Here is a 23,618-nt window from a genome sequence, read left to right as displayed (position 1 = left end):
TTCAACATATGCATTATAAATTACGGTTTCTACTAATAAATATTCTTATCTTAAAAAGTTCGCACCGTTTTTCAAAATCTACGATATAACATTAAGTTATTTCATAATTCAGTTGTGAATTTTGACATGATTATGCCCTTGCAATATTGAATTTTTTAAATGACCTCAAAACTACAAATACATCTGCTTGTACCATGCGACTGCCATATCACGTGACCACTATGAACATAAAATATTGTACTGTTATATATATATTTTAGAAACATATTGCGTTTGAGTGACTGTTATTGATTTTAAAAAGGACATGCCAGTTTAACTAAAGTATACGCGTTTTCATCACAAAAATTTGCCCATATTTTTATTGACCGCCTTAACTGTACTGCGTCCCTAGCTGCGACCAGACCGGGAGTTACAGACGTGCAGCTACATCATCCCAAGCCACGGTCCGGAGTCCGCATAGCTAAGCCTATCAAGTTGCTTTCAAATATTTTTAACACAAAATGCAGAATAAACTGAGGAGCAATTAACATGCAAGTTTAAATAAACATACTTTTTCGGGTGCGTTGCATCGTTTTTGAAAAGGAAGGAGGAGGCAGACATAAATACCCGAAATATTCACAAGCAAAAAAAAAAAATCCCCATCCCCATTCTCCCCCCCCCCCCCCCCCCCCCGGTACATGCCTGTTACTTTTATAGTTACTGTAGTTTTACTAACTGTGGCTTAAAATATGCAGTTCTTGAGATGATTATAAGATTTTTCAAAATTATTCCTATGTTGAGCTTGGCTTCCTTTCTTTAGGCAACATTTTTAATCATGGGGGTAAAGCTTGAACAAACTAATCTAGTTTCTTTCTTTGGGCAACATTTTTACTTATGGGGGCACAGCTTGAACAAACTATTCATCTAATTTCTTTTCTAACTAGTCCAGTCTTTCTTTATAACATCTTAGATGAACCCACCACTTTTACCTCACTTTGGGAAAAAAAAAAGAACTTTATTCTTTCAACAAAAGATACTTCGTCCAAGTTTGGTGTACCGGTAGTTCTAGAAAATAAGTTTTCATGTAAGGTTGAAACTTGATTTTATTCAGATATTGGACACAGCTTACATGCCTTCAGAATTCCGACAAGTCAGAGCTAAACATAATGGGATAGTATATGTGTTGACATCAACGCCAAAACTTCAATTGAAAAGAGCCAGCAAAGCCAGTTTAAATTATTTAGAAGTAGTTGGAATGAATCTGAACATTCCAAATTTTAGAACCAAATATAAAACAAAATTGTCACTTATTTCATCCCTCAATACTCCAACTTCTTGGTATTAAGACTTCCTCCCTTGCAAACACAAACAGTTAACTTGACGTTAAAAAGGGGGAAGAGGGACTTTCCATTTTTGTTTAGCTGTAATTGAAATGCAAATCTTTGTGCATACAGTTCATCAATGAAACAATTATAACACAATACATATTATCAATAACTTTTTATTACAAGTATATTTGTGTTTCAACCATTTGAAATATAAACCAGTTATATCATTTAAAGTGTAAAACGAATTGTTCATCATATGCACAAAAAGTATGTAAAAAATACAAAAGTGAGGAATTTTCTTTCAGATATTCCAAGACAAAGTGAGCTTTACAATAATATTATCAACTTAGTTCAAGATTTTTAACAATACCTATATGATTGGGCCTCTCCAGTAAGTTTTTATTTTAGTGTTAATTTAAATCATTGTGTTGAAAATTCAGCATGGATTGATTTTCTGATTATAATGACAACACATTAAAAGTCTATTACTCAAATATAAAATTGACTAAACCTACATGTACATATCTCTCTCCTACATATGTAAGAGGGTCACAAAATTGGTCATGGTTTGCCATGATGCAATTATAAATGGATAATGATAATACAATGTATACCGATTAAAAATCAAGGTACGTTTAAGTTGCTTTTGGCTTTGGCACAACCATGTTTTGAAATACATGTACATCTATATGAATCAAAGTGTTTTGGTAAAAAAACAAAAAATTAAAAAAATTATAACACTAGCAGGCATGTTTTTGAAACAATATTATAATGCTAAATAAAATATGTGAATATGGCTTTTCTATATAAAAGGAATGAATCAATTCTTGATTTATGAAGAACATTCATGATAGATTCTTAAAAATTACTGCATCTAAAAAAGTGAAAAACCTGTATTTCTAATACTTTCAGAATAATTTTAAACATGTTGCCTTCTAAAATGGTGGTACAAAAATACAAACTACTGATATCCTTCATTATAGTAAAATAAAGATTGATTTTAATTGATACATTAACTTGTATTTTATTAACTTGGTGGAATATACACTAACCCATGCAAAGTGAAAAAGCGAAAACTTTTCAATTAAATTGATACAACATAAAAATGTACCTACTAAGTAAATACATGTAACACTTTTTTATGATTCAAATTACAAAGGGATGTCCTTTAGCCAAAAAATAAATAATTCAAACTTGTTAAATTTTGAGTGTCTTTTGCAAATGCTCCTAATTATTAAGGTCAAGATCTAGTAAATGATTCAAGAGTGTCTTTTTGGTGCTAGAACCATTATGACGTCATAATTGATTTGAAGAATCTTTTCCCCGTACTTTACGGCTTTAAAGGAATTATGTAGAAAATCAAACAATTTCTTGACATTCTGTGTTAAATCATGGGAAAAGTAATCCCGGTGCGTATATTCAATTTGACATCATTTTAAAGAGGAGGCCAAGAGCTTGTTTAATTCCATTCATAGAGAGACTGTAGGCATTCTAGATATATTTCATTTGTCCAAAATGGACAAAACTCCAGAATTTCTTCCTCTATTCCTTCATATTTCATTTAAAATGACAGTTTAAAACATGATTTTTCATTGTGTTTACCAAAAATTATAGCCCCGGTACACCCTGCCAAACAAAGCTATTGTTATGAAGCATCATCGAAAGAATTTATATCTTAAATTTTATGAACCTGCAGGCACCTTTCATTTACTAGATCTTGACCTTAAAATGATTTCTTTTTTTTTCTTTCTTAAAAAACATACATATATCATCACTTAAAAAAAAAAACAACTTTTTTCACAATATAGACTCAATAAAATTGAATTATGAAATTTCTCTATTTTACAACTCTGCTCTAGCATATTCAAATCATATTATTCCTGATTTATGGCACATAAATTTTATGATCATATGGTTCATGTGTTAATATTTGGTACATATGAATACCATATTGACAACAAATCAATATTGAATAATAACATTTTTAAAGTTTTCAAACTGGTTTTCCATAGTTTGCGCCTTAATACTACAAAGAACATTCAAAAATTGAATTGTAAATACAGTAACTTTTGTGATATGATATCATTATGTGATTGTTTGATAAATGTATACTTGAAGCTGCAACAATTGAGCTGCACAAGTAAAGGTGATATTAAACATTAAACATGTGCAGATATACAACCCAATATGTAAAATTTATTTTCAATTCTAAAATAATGTTTCTAAAACTAAATACAAAATAATCTATTATGCTAATCTTCATTTATAAAAGTAAGTCATTCATTACACATAAAAATTGTCTGTAATAAACTCTAAACCAGGTGAAATATAACATATAATTCTTCCGAAAATAAAATATGATATCTTGTTTTAACTCAAAAATGGTAAAGTGTCTTACAAAACAGTGGATGATGATTATAAAGTACTGTACAGTTTCGAGTTAGTGTAATAAAAAATGAGACTTAATTCTCTTGAAATAAAAAAAACCTCTCTCAATTTCAAGTAAAATATCTTTTAAGCTTTCTACTAAAATATAAATGATATCAATTCTATTTCCACTCTAAATCTAAATACCTGTTGCAACCTTCTGGAGGAAATGTAAAAGGTTGTTGTATAACAAATTCATACAATGAATCTCTAACGTCTTCAATATTGTAAACTTCAATCAGCAAGTTGAATAAATTTATATTTTATATATAAATCAAACTTTTAAAGAGTAGCTATGAATTATCATGTATTTCAACATTTCTATATAACTGTAAAACTGATTCAAGGAATGACACAATTTAAATGAGATTCTATTATCAACAGCCAATATTGTATATGCATCTAAATATAATATTCATATTTTACATGTATAAATCAATGAGTTTCTATGATATCATATAACAGAGGAAAACTAAGACAAAATTACATGTATGTGTATAGTTACTCTTTAAGATTTTGGGGCAGCATGGATAGCATTTCAGATCTCTATCAAGAAACGATTTTTAAAAGTCCTCTACAAATTCTTTTTTCTCAAAAAATCTTAATTTTTGTTCACAAAAAGAAATATATCACACTTTACAAATCTATAGACAATATGATGACAAGTTGATGATCAAAATCAGTGAAGTCTGTATAACTAGGGTTTCATCTTTATAAGAGGAATGTTTTTATTGTTTAAACACTTGTCACAGACCCATTCAGCATAGACCTCTTGTGTAAGCATGATGAAAGCAGGCTCTGTTAATCCGGCACACATCCGATGAAACCAAAAATTACAACCACTCTCACACAGAATTGCTTGGTCATTCTCATGAACTTCCTTATGGCACACTCCACATGGATAAATGGGAGGGGCATTTGGATTTGCTGGATTGAATACCATGGATTGATTGGGTGGATAAATTTTCCCCATGGACTGTGGACCCCCAGGTCCCATGTGCATGGGCCCACCTCCTCCCCTAGGACTTGACATGGGATGAGTCGATCTGGGATCTGGCATATTTCCACCAGGACCAGAGTGAGACATAGGCATTTGCCCATTGTGACCTTGCATTTGCATTGGTCCATTTGGTCCTGACATCTGCATGGGTCCATTAGGACCAGACATTTGCATTTGCATGGGTCCACCTCCTGGCCCTGCCATTGACATAGGTACATTTCCTGGTCCCATCATATGCATTGGCCCATTGCCAGGACCTCCAGGGCCCATATGCATTGGGCCATTTCCTGGCCCAGACATCATAGCCATGGGTGGTCCATTACCAGGGCCTGACATCATGGACATGGGAGGCCCTGACATTGACGGTCCACTGACTGACATTGGCCCAACACCACTCATATGTGGTCCAGCCATCATTGGTCCTCCCCCTGCCATGGACATTGAGGGGCCTGACATTTGGGGCCCATTTCCTGGTCCTCCCGGTCCCATCATTGACATGGGATGTCCTGAATGGTTTTGCATCTGCATCAGTTGTTACCACACCATTCTGTGTAAGTTTTAGACCTACAAAACAAAAGTAGGAGCTACTTGTACATTTGTCTGGATTATCATTATCTCGTGATTTCAAAAATAAATTTAAACGTGTCCAATGTACCGGTATAGTAATTTTTAAATTTACACAACAAAGGGAAGATAGGATAATCTGTTTGGAACAAAAATATTGAATAAAAATATTCTTTCAACACAATGAATTGGCTATTAATATGTTACAATATTAAAATATAAATAACCATTAAACCATAAATCTTTAAAACAAAAATTGAAAGCAGTGTCAGAAATTTAGTTAATAAAGTAAATTTAGTTTTATTGAACAATCAAAAACATTTCTAACAGACTGGTAACAAAGAAAAATGTAGCATCAGAAGATGATATATGTGAAAATAAAGAAGGTGAAAAAAATGAAACAACTTTAAATCAAAACAGATTTTATCAAATAAAATGTACAATAAAACAAACAGCTAGGATATAGAGGGAACAAGGTATAGAGAGATTCTAATGATAGCTAAAAGACTCTGGGCAAAAAGACTCAGATGAACAGGTGAGGTGGATAGTGTTTAATTGATAGCACAAATCACATGTTGTACGGTTTAATACAATGTTTTATCATCAAAATAATTTTTTTCAAAAGATAACAAAAAATGTAATTTTAAGATTTTGTATCTACATGTGTATGTACACCATACAGGTCATGAGTCATAAAACATATTGTTATATTCAGTAGTATATTCTCACTATATAACTCTATATAGACAAATAGTCAATAACTGTAATATTAGCTCGTCCGAAAAATATTGACCGGTCAATATTTTTTTGATATTGACTGGCTAGGAATAATATCTAGAGAACATTCCCTCTATTTCAAATAATCGCCTCTGATTTGTTGATTCGTAAACGATGACGTAAATAACTCTTCGCGACTCCAAAACAAGGTGACGTCATAATAGACAGTCAGTCAAGGCAAGTAAACAACGGACGCGCAATGCGACGGTTTGCTTTCATAACGGATATAAGGATTTGCGAATTACTGTGAAGTAAAATCAGGTAGAACATCTGTATTTTAATTCTTCTGGTCGGCGGAATATCACCAGTGACCGTTTTATGCTGAGGATATTTTGGAAATGAACTTTGCACAAAATTGAATTCGTGAATTCTTTGTTGAGCTGAGAAAATTACGGCGATCTGTTTTCAATTACTTTCTTAAATTTTGGTTTGTTTCTTCATATAACAAAACAAATGTTGACTGTGTTTTCGGGCAACATTGATTATATTAGCCCCCTTGGGACGAAAATATTGCCCTTCGCTTCGCGTCGGGCAATATTTCGTCCCTCGGGGGCTAATATAATCAATGTTGCCCTCAACCCCAGTCAATATTTGTATAATATATACATGTACATGTATAAGTATCATGCATATTATTTTTCAAAAGATCATTGAAAATGTAATTTTAATATTTTGTATCTATGTACAGGTCATTACTTGTAAAACGCAATATATACATGTAAAGGTATCATGCATATTCATGAGGAACGTCACAAGCATCATTCAGTGTGAAAGAAACCCAAGCAGTACCATAAGCAGAATGAGATAATTTGTAGATTTCTTATAACGTTAAATAACGTTGATAAACAACAAACATGTTCATGAAGTTAAATGGGATCCAAATTATACTTAAAGTATTGGAGCCAAGTGAATAAAATTCATTTCCCTATTGTAAACACTAGTAATTATATCTATAAAGAGTTCTTACGCTAATGCCTGAATTACATTACATTTACAAGTTACCTGCCAACTTTTTCCTCACAAGCTTCACCGGAAGTTTATGAAATTGAGAACAATAAGGGTCTTATGCTGAAATACTGTTTTTCCATTTGAATTGCACCTGATTGACTAGTGATCAAATATCAAGGTATGTTGAAGTTTTGTTTATTTTTATTTAAGATAAAAAGATATCTGCTTTGATCCTTTATTCAGATTTATATAAAAAACGAAACAAAGGATGTGATACTGAAAATACCTTCGGTTCTCATTGGTACAAATATGGCGGCTCGCTTTGAGGATCCGTATCGTCCCGCAAATAACGGGACGCAAGGATCCTACAATAGGTAGGATCGCTTTTAACACAAGATTAAAACGATTCATGGGAAGTTAATTTTGAATATATCTTTTAAATTTCATGATACTGTATAATCTGCGATTTTTGACAGATTTTCCCGAATTTCCTCAATTATCTAAGCATCCCCAGCCTCATCCATAATTAGCCTCCACATCCAGTATGGGTTTTAGTTAACTTGACAGTATCACCTAACCCTCTTAATGATATGATACTTATTTGTCATCGTGTCTAACCAATTCTTGCCGACGACTTTATTTTACTATGAATTTAACGATAAAACTTTAATTCTCCTCTTCCACAGGGTTTTGACAATTTTTTTCTCCAAAATCATATATATACTGGTAGTGTATCATTTATCGGCTAAGACCAGTTATCGGCAAAACAGTTCAGGTTTATATCATGGGATATTCCAAGATTTTTTAATCTGTTAATTCAGTAATTAAGTATGTGTATAATAATACACATTTCAAAAAAAATTAAGTACAAAATTTGTGATCAAAACAAGCGACAAAAAAGGGCATCTCGTAATTTCGCCTTATGTTAAAATTCACCCCTGAGGTAGAGACTGGTATGGTTGTATTACGACTTTGACATCGCTATAAATAAAAGTCGTAATGTTCAGGTAAATTAAAAAAAGGGGGGAATTTTATTCGTTAATATTTCTGAAGTTTGCTTTGTTTACAATCGATGCATAACATGCTGGTTGAATAAACCCTATCATCTGGGGGACGAAACCAAACGGTTCCCTTTTCTAAACTTCCCATGATGCATTTTGGTTTGTTTTTTTCGTTTGCCCAAAAAGAAATTATTTTATTTACTTTAAATATTTCTAACTTTGAAAGGAGACCAATTCTGCTGGTGTAAATAGGAGAAAGTCCATAACTTTCTTAGATAATTGGTTTGTGTGGAAAATCATTTGATACTGTAAAAACTAAAAATCGGACCAAGCAGCTTTAAAAAATAAAATACTACCTATTTGTGATACATTATTATATCCCTTCTTTGATTTGACATATAATATCAATACATATATCATGTATAAACAAAAGGAATTCACTTATTTCCAAGAGATTCGTAGTGCAGTTGAATGCCTGATTGCACAATTATGTTTTGAATAGTCTACGGTTTTGTGTAATATTACCATATGATAATAATTTTATGAGTTTTGTTTATTATACATGTATCAAAATGCTGACAAATTTAGTCTGACCCCACAAGTGGCATAATTCAAATTACATTTAGCAGAGAATAAAATCAACATGTACAGGGAATTTACTATGATATTATCATGAAGCCAATAACTGGTACAATTAATCGTAAAAACTCAGCAAATTAGGGGCATGCTAGCTAGTAAGCAAAAACATGATGTTTTGGGTTCTAAATAATGATATCATCTAACAGATTGATAAATAAGGAGTTCACCATTTAAAGTATGTCAAGTTTTATCCAAAAATATCAAGAAATAAGGAAATACGAAAAGAAAACTGTTACAGTGCTGGTATAGAATATTTTACTTTTTTTCTACAGATTGAGACAAATCATTAGTGATCCTTTTGTTTACTTTACAGAGCCATGATGCAGAGCCCAAGTAGTAATGATTCAAGGCCTCACAGTAACAGCAGTGTTCTTAGTGAAAGGGGACCAAAATTGCGGGAGGATGTTTGTATTGGAGAGGAGGTCAGAATTTCATTACACTTGGCAATTGAAAGATTTAGACGAAATGAAGAACAAAAAGGTATATAGAGCAGTAGCACACATACTTGTTGTCTGTACATATGTCTATATCATTCAACATTTGAAATACATGTTCTGCAATTTTACCTCCTAGAATTGGAATTTCCATCCTCTCTGACAGCAACAGAAAGGGCATATGTTCATCGATATTGTGACACAGTAGGACTCAAGCATAAAAGCAAAGGGTAATTAGAAACAAATATTGTCTTTGTGAATTTTACTTGTATTTTGCAGGAAGTAAAAATAGTCAATAAATTCGCATTTTTATGTAATGTTAGTGACTTTGTTATGTGTAATATATATCATTTTCAGAAAAGGCAACAATAGATTATTAACGGTCACCAAGAAAGAGTCAAACCAAACTCAAACATCAGCTTCTTCCTTGAATATGATAAGGAATTCAAGGCAGCAAATTTGTAATTTGCTTCAGAGGTTTCCCTTGACCACCAAAGAAAGACAGGAGCTTATGCCACAAATGGAAAGAAATCCAGCATATGATGGTATTAATTCATTATCTAGTATATGATATATGAAGTTTAAAAACAGCATTTTACTTATTGTCTGTTATTTAGTTATGATATATTAATTTAACCTCATTGTTCAGGTAGAACAAAAGTATTTAAGTAAAACTTTGAAGAATTATATACAGGGTATTAGTATTTTATTATATTATTTAACAAGAATTGAATCCTTGAAATTTTAGCTAACAGGGATATTGCCAAAGCAACTATTGGCAAACTTAATAATGGAGTGGCACAAATTCCTCCTGCCAGAATTAGCACAGAGTTGGACTCATTTAGAAGCACTTTGCCAGTTTTTCAACACAAAGAGGAGATAATCCGCAGCATCAACTCCAACAGAACCCTTCTTATTACAGGAGAAACTGGTTCAGGGAAGACAACTCAGGTATGTAATTCAAAGTATGACACTATAACATTGAAACCTGTAATAAAATATATATCGGAAATTTATATTTTGAGGAAATATATATATTGTTGACCATAAAACCAAATTTGTGAGAATTTTCAATTTTTTATTTTTATTACAGGTATATTATATAAGTGTTACAAACTTAAAAAAAAAATAAACCAAAGTTTTGAGGCTTAACCATTTTTTTAACGAAATTAATTATAGATTCCACAGATGATACTAGATGATTGCACAGCAAACAACAAGAGATGTCGCATACTTTGTACACAGCCCAGAAGAATAGCGGCACTTAGTATCGCTGAAAGAGTGTCAGCAGAGAGAGGGGAGAAGATAGGACAAACCGTCGGCTACCAGATCCGTCTGGAGAGCAAGTAAGACCATATGCAGTATACTAATCAAAAATGTTTTTTTAACTTAAGAATTTATTGCATCTAATTGATTGTAATGTTGTTTCTTACCGGTAATTGAAATCCAAGTCTCTGAATGATATATATATATAATATTTTTCTGGGTGATTTCAAATTGCATGTATTTCATCCTCACATATTGAATTTTCTGTGGTTAAAAGTTGTCTTTTAAAGTACCTAGACTGTAAAAGAACCTAGACTGTAATGGGTAAAAATTATCTTTGTTTTTTGTTTTATTAGATTTTTAAACCCATGTTTTTTGTTATTTAAAAAAGAAAAACAATAACTATGAAATCATCAATTTTTACAGGACATCTCCAAAGACACTTCTTACGTTTTGCACTAATGGGGTCTTGCTGAGAACGCTGATGAATGGAAGCCACTCTTTGTCAACTGTTACACATGTTATTGTGGTAAGAGCTTAGTACAATTAAAGCAACTTACCTTTGATTGCTTTGAATAGTGTTATATATTAAACAATGTTTAATCGTAAATTGGAAAAAGGAAACCATTAAGGTGAATTTTTCACCTTTGTTAAAACAATATGAGCTGTATTTTTTAGAATTTTATTTCGCTGCAAAAACCTGCTAGTATGATAAGTCTGCCTGTAACTTTAACTTTTATGATAAATAAGATATGTGAATATCATTAATTTTTGTCAGGAGAACTATTTCACTTATAAGGAATATATAGCAGATCAATTTTTGTACAGGACAACAATAATTTAATTTTGCTCTAATTAAGGTTTCTTAATGGCTTTTCCAACAAAAACAGAGCTAACAGAAATTTAAAAACCATGATATTTTTTGTCATTTTAGTAGAAAATAACATTTTCTTTTTAAAAAATGTTAACATGAAAATTGCAGCTCATATTGCTTTAAATGTATTGGTATCTTAACTTTTAGGATGAGGTCCATGAGAGAGACAGATTCAGTGATTTCCTTCTCACAGCCATTAGAGACGAGCTATCTAAATATCCACACATGAAACTTATTTTAATGAGTGCCTCAATGAATGTGGACCTGTTTATTAGATACTTCAATAATTGTCCTGTACTGAGGTGTAAGTTCAAATACTTCTATGAAGACTTTCCTATCACTCTAAATTTTCTCTTATTTAGCATGATATACATGTATATATATGTTATATAGGTAAACTTGTGGTACTCTACCAAAGAAAAAAAACTGTTTTACCTCTTGATGTGAATTTTTTTTCTACATTTTTAGTCCCAGGAAATCTTTTTGATGTGGAAGAGCATTTCTTGGAGGATGTGCTAAAATGGTAATTTCTTTATCAACATTGTATAAGTGCCAAATATCTTCAGTGTTACTCCTGATTAAAGAAAATACAAGTTTTGTTTAAAAATTGAATAACACAAATTGATTACCCGGTAATTTAACATTGTCTTATTCTATGTAAATTACAGGACTGGTTACACAAACAAGAAAATGGAAAAGTTGAAGAAAACCCAACCAGATGGTATGTGCATTAGTTTAAGTATTGGATCTCCCATGTTATGTGATTTTGTAATGGTGTATACATGTAACTTCATACAGTGAGTTGTGTTTTAGCTCATCTAAACCAAAATATTTGTATGCCCGCAGAAAAATGCATACATTTTGCAAATAATTTTGTGTGATGTTTTCTGTCATTTTTTTTAACAGTGGCAAACCAACAAAAACAGCTGAGTCAGTGGTGCAAGATTCAGATGGATGAAGTTCAGACCACAGCTCACTCGGAGGAGATAGAGGAGAAGATGGCTAAAGAATTGTTAGAAGAAGGGAAAACTCCACAAGTAATACTTGGTCCAATGTGTTATTAAAAAAAGAATTGATCAACAAAAATATTTTTGAGAGATTTAAGGGTTGAATAATGAAATAATCAAAAGATTCATATAGCATTGATTTATTTGAGTTTTGGTTAAATCATGACCTTTTAATTGGAAAGAACAGTATTTGAGAGACTAAAGTTTATGTTTACTTTTGTGTACAGAAACTTGACGATTGAATATTTTACTTAAAACTTATTATGATATTGTGATGGTGTGTATAGTACATAAAACCTGTATATGTACCATGTTTTATGACAGACTGCTGATGAGAAAGAGGAGCTAGAACCGTGGCTTGTGAAGGAAATGGATGAACTTTTGAGTGAGATCTGGCTGACTGGAAATGAGGACTGCTTCTCTCAGCTCATCCATCTCATCAAGAGTGAAAATGTCTCAGGTCTGACTGGTTATGATAATAAGACATCCATGAACATTCCATATCAATCCTTAATTCAAAAGACATTCATTTGCATAAGATACTAAGTATATTAAGAATACTGTGAAGTTGATTATCTGGTGCTTTTCATATAGTGGACTACCAGCACTCTGAGACCAGCCTGTCCCCCCTGATGATAGCTGCTGCCCGGGGTTTTACTGCTATCGTGGAGCATCTCCTGACCTTTGGAGCAAATGTCAAACTCCAGTCTTCAAATGACTGGACAGCGCTGGATTTCGCCAAGAGGTTTAACCATGAAGAAGTCATTGAAATGCTGCAAGCTTACATGTGAGTGGCAGAGGATTCAGAATATATACAGTCTACTCTTCCATTTTAACCAATAAATTTATTATAACCCACTGCAAATTCAAGTTTAGGGGAAATGGTGGTACATTGAATCACCATGTCCAGCGGTCAGAAGTCATGATATTTTTTTTTTTTTGGTCCAAACATGTTTTCGGAGACTAGTGAATGGATTTTTATGAAAATTGTATAAACGTGCACCGAATACACACAGAGACTAATGCATAAGTTTTGATGGGAGTTTATGTGTAATGGAATCACATTCATCTGTTTGTCCATGGTAGAATTTCCCTAATGTCTTTTCATATGTACAGTATATCTGTTTGTCCCATTTTGATGTCTGGTCATTTACTTTTATGAAAAGAAATGTCAAGGTTCATACAAGGCATAAATGTTAGACATGATGTGAGGGTGTGTCATGATCCTGATCTGAGGTCATTGATCAAGGCTAAGGTCATTAAAATGTTGCTTTCATGATATAAAGGATCCCAGGGTATTTGTCATTTGAATAGTTCTACATTACATTTAATCATTTAAAATCTAGAAGAAGTATAATATTTTCATAGTATTTAATTTCTATTTTGGATTGAGTATTCTGAAGAAGAAAAAACTATTACTGTATGCTCCCATATATTTGCCCCCTTTCTATTTTTGCCCCTTTCACCCTTGTTGTAAGGGGGCAAATTTTAAACTGGGCAAATTCCAATGTGTCATATTATCTCTTTTTCAACACATTTGTCTGGGCAAATTCAAGACAGTGAAACTGTTTGCAAGTGTAGAAGGGCAAAAATTACCCTGTATACAGTATATTATGGCCGAAGAATATATATTACACATTACAATTTCCTTTGTAGGATTGAGTATGAAATGGGACCCTCTGATGATATTAAAGCTCTTGATACAGTAGCAGCAAGGGAGCTCTCAGAGGAAGAGAAAGAACTGCTGAATTTATATCAACACAGCTTTGATGATGACAAAGTGGATATTGAGCTCATTCTCTCTCTTGTGATCAAAATCTTATCTACCAGTAAAGAGGGTATGTTAATCATGAAAACTAAAGCACTGTAATTGAAGTACTCATTTGACATATACAAATAAGAATCATGACTTCACAATTTACAAAGATAACATGGATTAAATGTTTCTGATATATCAGTTGATTTTACATGTACATGTACACTGTTTATGGTTGAAAAATTGTAACTTGTGTTGTACATCTAACCAACATATTTGATTGAACAAAATGAATGTTACATTAAAATGAAATCTTGTACATGATGCACAAAATTTTTCTGTAGGTGCTGTATTGATCTTTCTCCCTGGCTATGATGACATTGTGACTTTAAGAGAAGCAATTGGTGATAGCAAGAGTATGGATAAATTCAGGTAAATGAATCTGACTGTCAATTTCATGAACATATTTTACAGTGCTGTAGATAAAATGAGCTAATCAGTAATTGTAGACTCACACATTGGTTTTCTGAGCCTACAAGGTGTTTTTTTTTACCACTTTGAAATTCTGTTTTCCATTTGGCAGGTATGTGTTGTACACCTTACACTCATCCATGCAATCAAATGACCAGAAAAGAGTGTTTAAATCTGTACCCCAAGGAGTCAGAAAAATTGTAGGTACAGGCACGCTCAATGATAAACCAAATATCAGTATTCTCTTGCATTGTTGTTTGGCACTATACAATATATGAATGCCCTTTAATTCTTTGTTTCAGATTCTGGCAACTAATATTGCAGAGACTAGCATTACTATCAATGATGTTGTATATGTTATTGATTCAGGGAAAGTGAAAGAGGTATTTGAATTATAATTCATCAAATTTTGATACCAACATACTGTATTTGTGCAATCTGCAAAACTACCTTGATGCACTTAATGATTGATTGATTGATTGACTTGGACGTTTACAGAAAGCCTTTGATGCCTTACTCTCACTGTCAATGCTGAAGAGTACATGGATCTCAAAAGCCAGTGCACTGCAGAGAAAGGGGAGGTAAGAGCATACACCAGAATCCATAGGGAATTAAATATGCACATTCATGAATATCATCTTTTTAAATAAGCAATACTTGTTGACAGGGCTGGGAGATGTAGGCCAGGCATATGTTACCATCTATTCAGCAGAATCCGACATAGTATGATGCAGGACTATGCCACTCCAGAAATTCTAAGGTATCCTCTTCAGGTAAGGTATAAATTATATGTGATATCTCTCTTTCTTGGACAATATTAATAATTTAGGCTTTGTCCTATTAAAATGGCGTTAATGAAAACCGATGTATTCCAGGAAATATGCCTCCATACCAAGCTGATAGCTCCGATTCACTGTCCAATAGCAGAGTTCTTGGCTAAGGCCCCTGAGCCCCCTCCATACATGGTGACAAGAAATGCTGTTCTACTGCTGAAGGTAACCGTTGCTATAGCCCACAGTAGAGGCCCCACTAAGAACAATGGGGTTTAATTTGTGATTTATGCTCCGTTTCTAGGTTATCTAATTTTGTGTTTTACAATATATACATGCACATCACAATTTTATGAAGGAATCAAAAACTTATGAATCTAAATTTTAATAAAAAATTGCCCTTTTACCATGTTTTTCTTCTGAATTAGAGTGTTTTATATTGATGTTTGATGTGAACATTTGCAGCAAATAGATGCTCTGGACCACTTTGAGGACCTGACAGAGATAGGCTATCACCTAGCGGACTTACCCCTGGAGCCGCGGCTGGGAAAGGTTGTGCTGTACTCCATCGTACTCAAATGTCTGGACCCGGTGCTGACCATTGTGTGTGCTCTAGCATACAAAGATCCCTGTAAGTTTTATTAATATTCTTTACCGATTTTAGTTGATTTTGTTGTTGATCTTCAAAATCAAATGCTCATAATAAAAGTAAGATATATAATATTACAGCAACAGATGATATTTACATTTGTAATGAACATTGCCCACAAATTTTCATCTCCTAATTGTGAATTTTACAAAGATAAATAATTGATGGTCTTAGAATTGATCAAAAGGATTTCCAAATTATCCTTTAGATTTTTATTTTGCTTTCATAACTCAGCATACACATAGTTACTTGTAAGTCAATGTTTATATACAACTTCACTACAGTGTAATTGTTTAAGTGTTGCATTTTGATGTGTGTTGATTTCTCCTTTCAGTTATGCTGCCCTCTACTCCTCATTTGAAGCGAGCTGCCGACCAGGCTAGACGTATGTACAGCTCCAACACATTCAGTGATCACATGACCCTGCTCAGAGCATTCCAGGTCTGATTAATAATAATATACTGTGTTTTATGATTGTTTAAACTTGTTGTTATCCTGTAGAAGGTCAAAGGTCCTTATAAGTCTGAATTTCGTGCTTTTGTAAAAGGGGTGGCAAAGAGCTCGCACTGACAATTGTGAGAGAAGTTACTGCGAAAAGAATTTTCTGTCTTCTGCTTCCATGGAGATGATAGTTGGAATGAGGTATTTCAACCAAATATCAAACAAGTATTTCTTGTCATTTTGGCATAATAATCACAACTCTACCTACAATACTTCTAGTTTATTTAATCACTGAAAGTAAAAGATATATGTAGGATATACATGTGCATGTAAATATTTTATGTTTTTAAAAAAATATTGAACAAAAATTCATAAGTTTACTGGATAATCTTCACTTCAGAACACAACTCCTTGGCCAGTTGAGGGCATCAGGATTTGTTCGAGCAAGAGGGGGTGGAGACATTCGAGACCTGAACACTAACTCTGAAAACTGGGCAGCTGTCAAAGCAGCTCTCTGTGCAGGCATCTATCCCAACCTGGCAAAGATTGAAAAAAATAAGAACTACAAAATGTTTTCACAGTATGTGTATTCATTTGATTGGTATAGATTTAGTTTTTACTGTAGAACTTGTGTAATATAATATACCTTTGTGTATGATATGCAAGCCAAAATTTTTTGAAAACAATCCGGAAAAAATGTTTTTTCTGTATATGATGATTATGTGCTCGGTTAAAGCAATGCCTAAGAAAGAATGAGGAACACAAGAAGTAGAAATAAATGTTATATAATGTTTTAAATCATCATTATCAGGAATATTTTTATGCTAAAATTTTATAATTTTGAACATGTTGCACAATTAAAAAGTTGGATTTGGCAATGTACATCCATAAAATAAGTTCTTTATTAAGTGGATTTAATCCCTATAGATGACAATAACACAGGGTATCCAGTAACATGCTCTGTAGAGAGAAGATAAAAATTTGTTCCTCTGCATGAAACAAGCATGCACAACGTAGAATAAATTTAGACTGAACAAAGCTGCATACTATACATGAGTCTTAATGGGTATGTGAACCATCTATGTGAAATATAACATATATCTGTAAAATGCATAAATGATTTAAGTAAAAGTAATATGTGAGTAAAGAGAATGAAGGATTTATGCATTACACTTTTTCACACACCATGTACAGAGTACAGACACAGGCTTGTGCATAGATAGAAAATGTCATTTAGAAGCAGTTGTATGTATATACATGTACACACTGTTGTGTATACCAGTAGGTCTATCTATGTTTCATAATTTCAGGAAGTCTTCAGGTATCAAGTTCCACACCAGTTCTGTGTTGAGGAACTCTGCCTCTCCAAAGAAGCCTGCACAGAGTATTCCCACAGAGTGGATCTTGTATGAGGAGATGAGCCGCTACGAGAGGAGTGCCTATATTCGCTGTTGTACAGCCATCTCCCCAATCACAGTGGCTCTCTTCACTGGACCCATCAAGCTACCACCAGAGAGTGTTCGAGATGGAGCTAAGCAACATGGTAATAATTGATTCATGGAGTTTTATTTGTATTTACATGTAAACTAACATGTACATGTAAAAGGCAAATTTTTAAAAGTAAACTAATGTAGAAATAACCACAATTAAAATATTGTGCTTACCCTGCAATGCTTTTCTTCCATCTGTTTGAATTTTATTTCTGAGTTCGTAAGTTTAGTAAAGGAAATTGTCTAATGTTCTTACCAATCACACTTTAACATGCAATAAATTTTGATTTTAAAAACTCAAAGGAATCTTGTCAGATTCGTTTGTGTTTAACAAAGTGTAAAAAGAATTGTCAAAAGGATCTACCAGGTATATACATGACTTCATATTGTACAGCCATGCTACATGGAGGACTGGAGGACAGCAGTGACAGTGAGGGAGAGGAGAAGGAGGACTCCACCAAAACCACTCTACAGTTTGATGACTGGCTGTCCTTCAAACTGGATAACGAGGTGGGTACTAAGTAGATGTACAAAATACATGCATCATCTACTGTTGTCCATAGACGGTCATTACACTTTGCTTCATAAGCATGTGTCACTGTTTTTTAAAACTATTATTCATTTTGTAGACTGCCAGCTTGGTGCTTCAGTTACGACATAAATGGAACTGTCTTTTTCTCCGCAGAATGAAGGCTCCCTCTAAACCCTGGTCACAAGTGGATGAAGTATGTAACCCCTATTAGGCTTGTGCATTAAAGGCACTTTTAAAAAGATTGAAATTCAAACTTTGACTGGTGACAAAATTTCCTTTAAGTTACATGTTAATTTTTTCTGAGTGGTTGGAAGAGACGGTCTGTCCTTCTATGTTGCACAAAGACTGTTCAGGTGTTCTGAACAAATCTGGCCTGAAGATTATTAAATGTTTGAGTGTGTAATCTGTACCCAAACTCATACTCCATGTTCCAAAATTTATACTTATTTAAAAAGTCATCAAGGAATATGGGCAAAATTCTGAGAAAAATCTGAGTATGAGTTAATACTCACTAAGCCTTGAAGCCTACAATGCAGTTATCTCTGTTTATTAACTTTACAGGCTGTCATCAAGGCAGTGATCAGTGTCCTGAGTAATGAAGAACAATCTCTAGGCTTTCAGCAGCCGGCTGGTATTGGCCAAAGACCAAGGCCTATGAGTAAGCTTAAACAAAAAGACAATTGGGCTTGAAACAATATTTTTAGAAAAGAAACATGTTTTAGTCCATTAAACAAATAGCTGCAAAACTTAAGAAGAATATGTGCCCTAGGTAAATGTAATTTTTAACAAAAAGATTTAATTTCATTAATGGATATCTGTACATGTATTATTATGTGGCATTTAAATTTAGTTTAAATTTGTTCTCTAAGTCTTCCCTTGTGTTTTGTAGCTGAGTATATGTCGGCTGGTGGAGGGGGCTACAGTAGTTATGATAATGAGGACCACAGCAGCAGCAGAGGCAGGAGAACTCCTGTCACCCCACCCAAGAAACACAGCAATGTCTTACCCAGTGTGTATATTATCTAGCTCAACACATAGCTATTGATTAAGATAGAAAAATGTGATTTTGGGTTTTTTGTTAACTAATTTGCATGCCCAAAGTATCTTGCATATTTACCCTTATAGGAAAGAACATTAAAAAGAGTTTAGTTAAGTTACAAAAACAGGTTTGGACCAGTCGCCTTAATGGGATATAATAACGTGTTTGGGATATAATATCCCATGTGGGATAGATTTGAAGAGAAAAAAAAAATACTGTATCAATTTTTTTATTTTGCTAAAAATATGGTAATAAGAATAGATGAAATGTAACAAATTTTTCTGTAACCATACTATTATGATGAGTGATCCCTCGGTTTACCCAAAACTTCTTGGGGAACAATCTTTAGGTTTATAGGGAAACTTGCTAACCAAAATTTGTTGCATTTGGTATACATTAATGCAGATTTATAAAAAAAATTACGGAATCAAAATTTTTTTTATTATTTGCACTTTAAATTTGATATCCCTTTTGGGATATTATATCCAAATTGGACGATTGGTTCCAACTTGATAAAATAATGATATCATATTTTAAAGGAACTCCAAGAGCACCGGGTGACAATCGGTCAGGAAGTTCCTCCACAGGCAGCAGTCCTAAGGGAAGCCTCCCCACCACCCCCTGCTCCAGCCCCCAGGCTGTTAGCTCCACCCCAGGAAGCCAGGGCACGTCTCCCGTCAAGTACTTCGTTGTCAAGCCAAACAACCAGAAAGCACTGGATGTAGCTCTATCAAAGTCTGTCTTTGCCACAACTCCAAAAAGTGAAACTAAATTCAACAAAGCTATACAGGTTTATTGTCATTGTTTGCTTTTGATGTTCATTCACTGGTTTTTTATTTGTTGTCCTACATCTGTACCTTTGGAATGTAAATTAATTTTAAGATATTGCTTTCAGGATGGAAAGGAGGTGTACCTCATCTTCTCCATGATTGACAGTGCACAGTTTCAGGGTTATGCCAAAGTGACAGCCCAGAGCAGCCAGGACAAATGTCCTGATATGTCTGGAGATGGCTTGGGAGGAACTTTCAAAATAGAATGGATGAAAAAGTAATGTACTTTTATCTGTGCATGTACATACATGAATAGCATCCAATGATTTGGTGAAATAATGATATATGATGGTGAAATTCATTATTTATGTAATATCAGTTTCAGAATATCAGTTTGGTATGTGATGTACATATGTATTTTTGTCTGATTCATGTGCAGGACTCCAGTGCCATTTAGAGCAACACAACACATTTGTAACAGTTGGAATGAGAATAAGAAAGTGCAATACAGCAAAGATGGACAGGTGTGGTTTTTGATGAATTTATTAAAAGTGATAATAGTCTAGATTTGATGCATTTACATTAATGAAAATAAAAGGGTTAGATAAAACAGCTTTCTAGTTTTTCATATTCAATGTTTTGGAAGAAGCATGATTAAGTGTTTTTATCTATATTTCTTTTATTAGGAACTGGAATATTCTTGTGGAGAGAGGCTTATTCAGGTGCTACAGACATTTGAGCCCAAGCTTTATGAAGCTTCATCTGACGAATTGAAAGAGAGTGAGTTGGAGGAGGACACCTGTAGTGATAAAGCTTCCAAGTCCTCACACTCGGAGGAAGACAAGGACTTGCTGCTCTCAGACGAGGAACGGTCCAAACACGAGGAAGGGGATAAAAACTCGAACAGCAGGGGGAGATATCCAGGACATTATCAAGGTCGACAGCAGCAGGGTTACGAAGGTCAAAGGCCAGGGTCGTATCCATATCCTTCATCTTCACAGGGTCATCAGTACTATCACCATCATCAGCAGGGTTATCATGGGGGTGGAGGAGGGGGAGGGGGACATTATAACTCAAGAATGTACAACATGGGATATCCCCCACCCATGGGACCGAACTATAACCCTATGTACATGGGGGTGCACTCTCCCCCCAGACATCCTCTGTCCTCTGTGATGATCCTACAGAGAGGGCAGAGACCTGGAGGTCACTTTAGAGGTTATCATCCAGGATATGGTTCAGGATATCACTAACACAGCCAGATATCAAGTGTCTGAATATTACTTACTCAACCAGTATCAAGGATCAGAATATCACTAACATGACTAGATATCAATGTGTTTACTGCCTTGTTTGCCTGACTAGGTTAATTCAGAGATTATTGACAGGGATATCGTTCAGTACATGTATATCACCTACACAACCAGATATCTGTAACTACATTAACCAATGGTCACCATGAACACTGAATGATACAGCACAATTCATTTTTAAAAGGAAGTTTGTACATATATTACATTGTAGAATATTAAAAAGAAAAAACACGTGTAGATAGGTTTTTTCTTGAGCAGCTTTGCAGAGAAGCTGTTTAGAGGAAAATTAATTATTACTGATTGTGAACTTGAGAGATTATGATATGTCGTGTTTTTGATGTCATGGGGCAAACTGCCTTCCGCTGATTCAAAGGTTGTTGATGAATATTAATATGTCATCTTTTGATATTTATAAATTCTATTAATAACTTATTGCTAGATGACTTGTTGCTTGATGATGTTGTTCAAAGTTCCATTACAATTTCATGATCGAGACAAAACTCTCTGTCCTCTGAATTTCTGCAAGATATTTATAACACAAAACAAAACAATATTATTCTCTTAATTGATTGATTTGAATGATTAAAAAAAGGATTTGAATGAAATGTGAATTTAACTAAATTTAGATATTTCACACTCCTATAATATGATCGATATCTGTGACAATTTAACAGGATCTTTACAGTGACAATTTAACAAGATCTTTACAGTGACAATTTAACAGGATCTTTACAGTGACAATTTAACAAGATCTTTACAATGAGACGTATACTTAAACAGAGGATTGCGATGGTTTAGATTTTAATTTTTATTTTTATTTTTAGATGTCAGTAAAAATAATGAAATACTTGAGTATTTGGAAAAACTTCAGATATAGAAGTTCATAATTTATTTAAAGTATATATATACATGTAACAGCTTATTTCATCAATGTATGAAATTGCAAAATATTTTTTTTTGTTAGCAATTGTAATAGAAAAGGGCATATTTTCTTTATAAAGAGAGGAGAAATTTTACATTGTTATTTTTATGTAGGGATTTATTTTTACGGTAAGGAATTCAAATAGGTAAACACGTAAAACTGTATTAATGGATTCATGTACTTGGGTGAAATACAAATAAGAGTTAATAGTAATGGACATGAAAACCAGAATTTTAAACAAACTAGAAGATATCGACACAAATCTTAAATCATGCCTATTGCATATTTATACACGTATATGCCCCCATATCATAAAAGATGCATACATACATGTATATTATGTTCATGTAATTTAAAAATTAATGGTTTTCAACACACTGCCTGTGCCCTCTCTAGACCAGTGCTGCCAATCCTTTGCCCAAATGTACCATACATGTATCTAGTACAGTGTGTGGGTGTTCTATAATGCTTTGTAATTATGGTATAGAGCGCTATTTTAGCACTGATCAATAACTTTTAAAATGAAGAGGATGGGATAGTTAACAATATTTAAATAAACAATCATATAATGTTATCCCACACAACAAAGTTGCCAGGGGTATGATGTTTTTTACCCAACCACCAGGCAGCCAGTTTAACAGTCAATCCCTCAGTCCTGGTGGTTTTTTTTGTAAGTGCAACTCCTAAACCACTGCACAGAATTTCATAAAATTTTGTAGGTATTTAGGATTAGTGTTAATGTATACATACCAGTAAATTTCGATTCCATCATTTTTCTAGGAAATTTTGACCCTTTTCAATTTTGCATTATTTTGTTGTTAAAAACAAAGGAATAGAATTATATGCACAGTTGCATGAAATTTTGAGCTGATCATTTTTTGTGATTTATACATGTATTCCCTTTATCAAATTATTTTGTGTATTGAATGCATACATGGTAGCATTGCCAAGGGTTGGGGAAGTATAGGGTATGACAGCTTGCTCATTTTTCCTTTCATTGTAAACCATACATGTTAATTAAACACTTTGAAGCTTTGTTAAAGATGTTCTTTCTCTTTTGTTGTAAAAAAGCAAATGAAATAAGAAAGCAGATAATGTGTAGGTAGAAGTTGTGATTGTGTTTTATTAATCTCAATGTCATTCTACATGTATTTAATGATAATTTAACATAATATTTTTTGAAAGTGCCAAACTTCATGTTACTGATTTCATTATTTTTGT

The 23,618-nt window shown here is 33.4% G+C and overlaps 2 protein-coding genes across 3 annotated transcripts; one reads left to right on the top strand and one right to left on the bottom strand.

Moving 5' to 3' along the window:
- Positions 1–1,464: 1,464 nt before the first annotated feature.
- On the bottom strand, positions 1,465–7,164 carry LOC128175350 (protein pygopus-like). Its single transcript, XM_052840899.1, has 2 exons — positions 7,078–7,164; positions 1,465–5,298 (listed from the first exon to the last, which is right to left on the bottom strand). The coding sequence occupies exon 2, from the start codon at positions 5,260–5,262 to the stop codon at positions 4,432–4,434; it is 831 nt and encodes a 276-aa protein (XP_052696859.1). The 5' UTR covers positions 5,263–5,298; positions 7,078–7,164; the 3' UTR covers positions 1,465–4,431.
- On the top strand, positions 7,074–22,423 carry LOC128175347 (3'-5' RNA helicase YTHDC2-like). 2 transcript variants are annotated; one of them, XM_052840894.1, is made up of 33 exons: positions 7,074–7,201; positions 8,977–9,143; positions 9,237–9,327; positions 9,455–9,642; positions 9,846–10,048; positions 10,277–10,443; positions 10,790–10,892; positions 11,385–11,541; positions 11,706–11,760; positions 11,906–11,958; positions 12,144–12,274; positions 12,569–12,704; positions 12,839–13,031; positions 13,901–14,082; positions 14,345–14,432; positions 14,584–14,671; positions 14,774–14,854; positions 14,970–15,052; positions 15,139–15,244; positions 15,347–15,466; positions 15,707–15,872; positions 16,225–16,331; positions 16,438–16,532; positions 16,732–16,911; positions 17,642–17,874; positions 18,216–18,331; positions 18,451–18,546; positions 18,915–19,011; positions 19,243–19,362; positions 19,932–20,182; positions 20,288–20,439; positions 20,602–20,686; positions 20,849–22,423. In XM_052840894.1, the coding sequence occupies exons 2-33, from the start codon at positions 8,981–8,983 to the stop codon at positions 21,413–21,415; spliced, it is 4,653 nt and encodes a 1,550-aa protein (XP_052696854.1). In that variant the 5' UTR covers positions 7,074–7,201; positions 8,977–8,980; the 3' UTR covers positions 21,416–22,423. The 2 variants fall into 2 exon arrangements, with proteins under 2 accessions (XP_052696854.1, XP_052696853.1); XM_052840893.1 differs by lacking the exon at positions 7,074–7,201 and adding an exon at positions 7,281–7,397.
- Positions 22,424–23,618: the final 1,195 nt, after the last annotated feature.

Source organism: Crassostrea angulata, chromosome 3, assembly GCF_025612915.1.
Source record: "Crassostrea angulata isolate pt1a10 chromosome 3, ASM2561291v2, whole genome shotgun sequence".
Taxonomy (NCBI): Eukaryota; Metazoa; Mollusca; class Bivalvia; order Ostreida; family Ostreidae; genus Magallana; species Magallana angulata.
The sequence above is the reverse complement of the archived record's forward strand: the minus strand, read 5'-3'. Positions and strand labels throughout refer to the sequence as shown.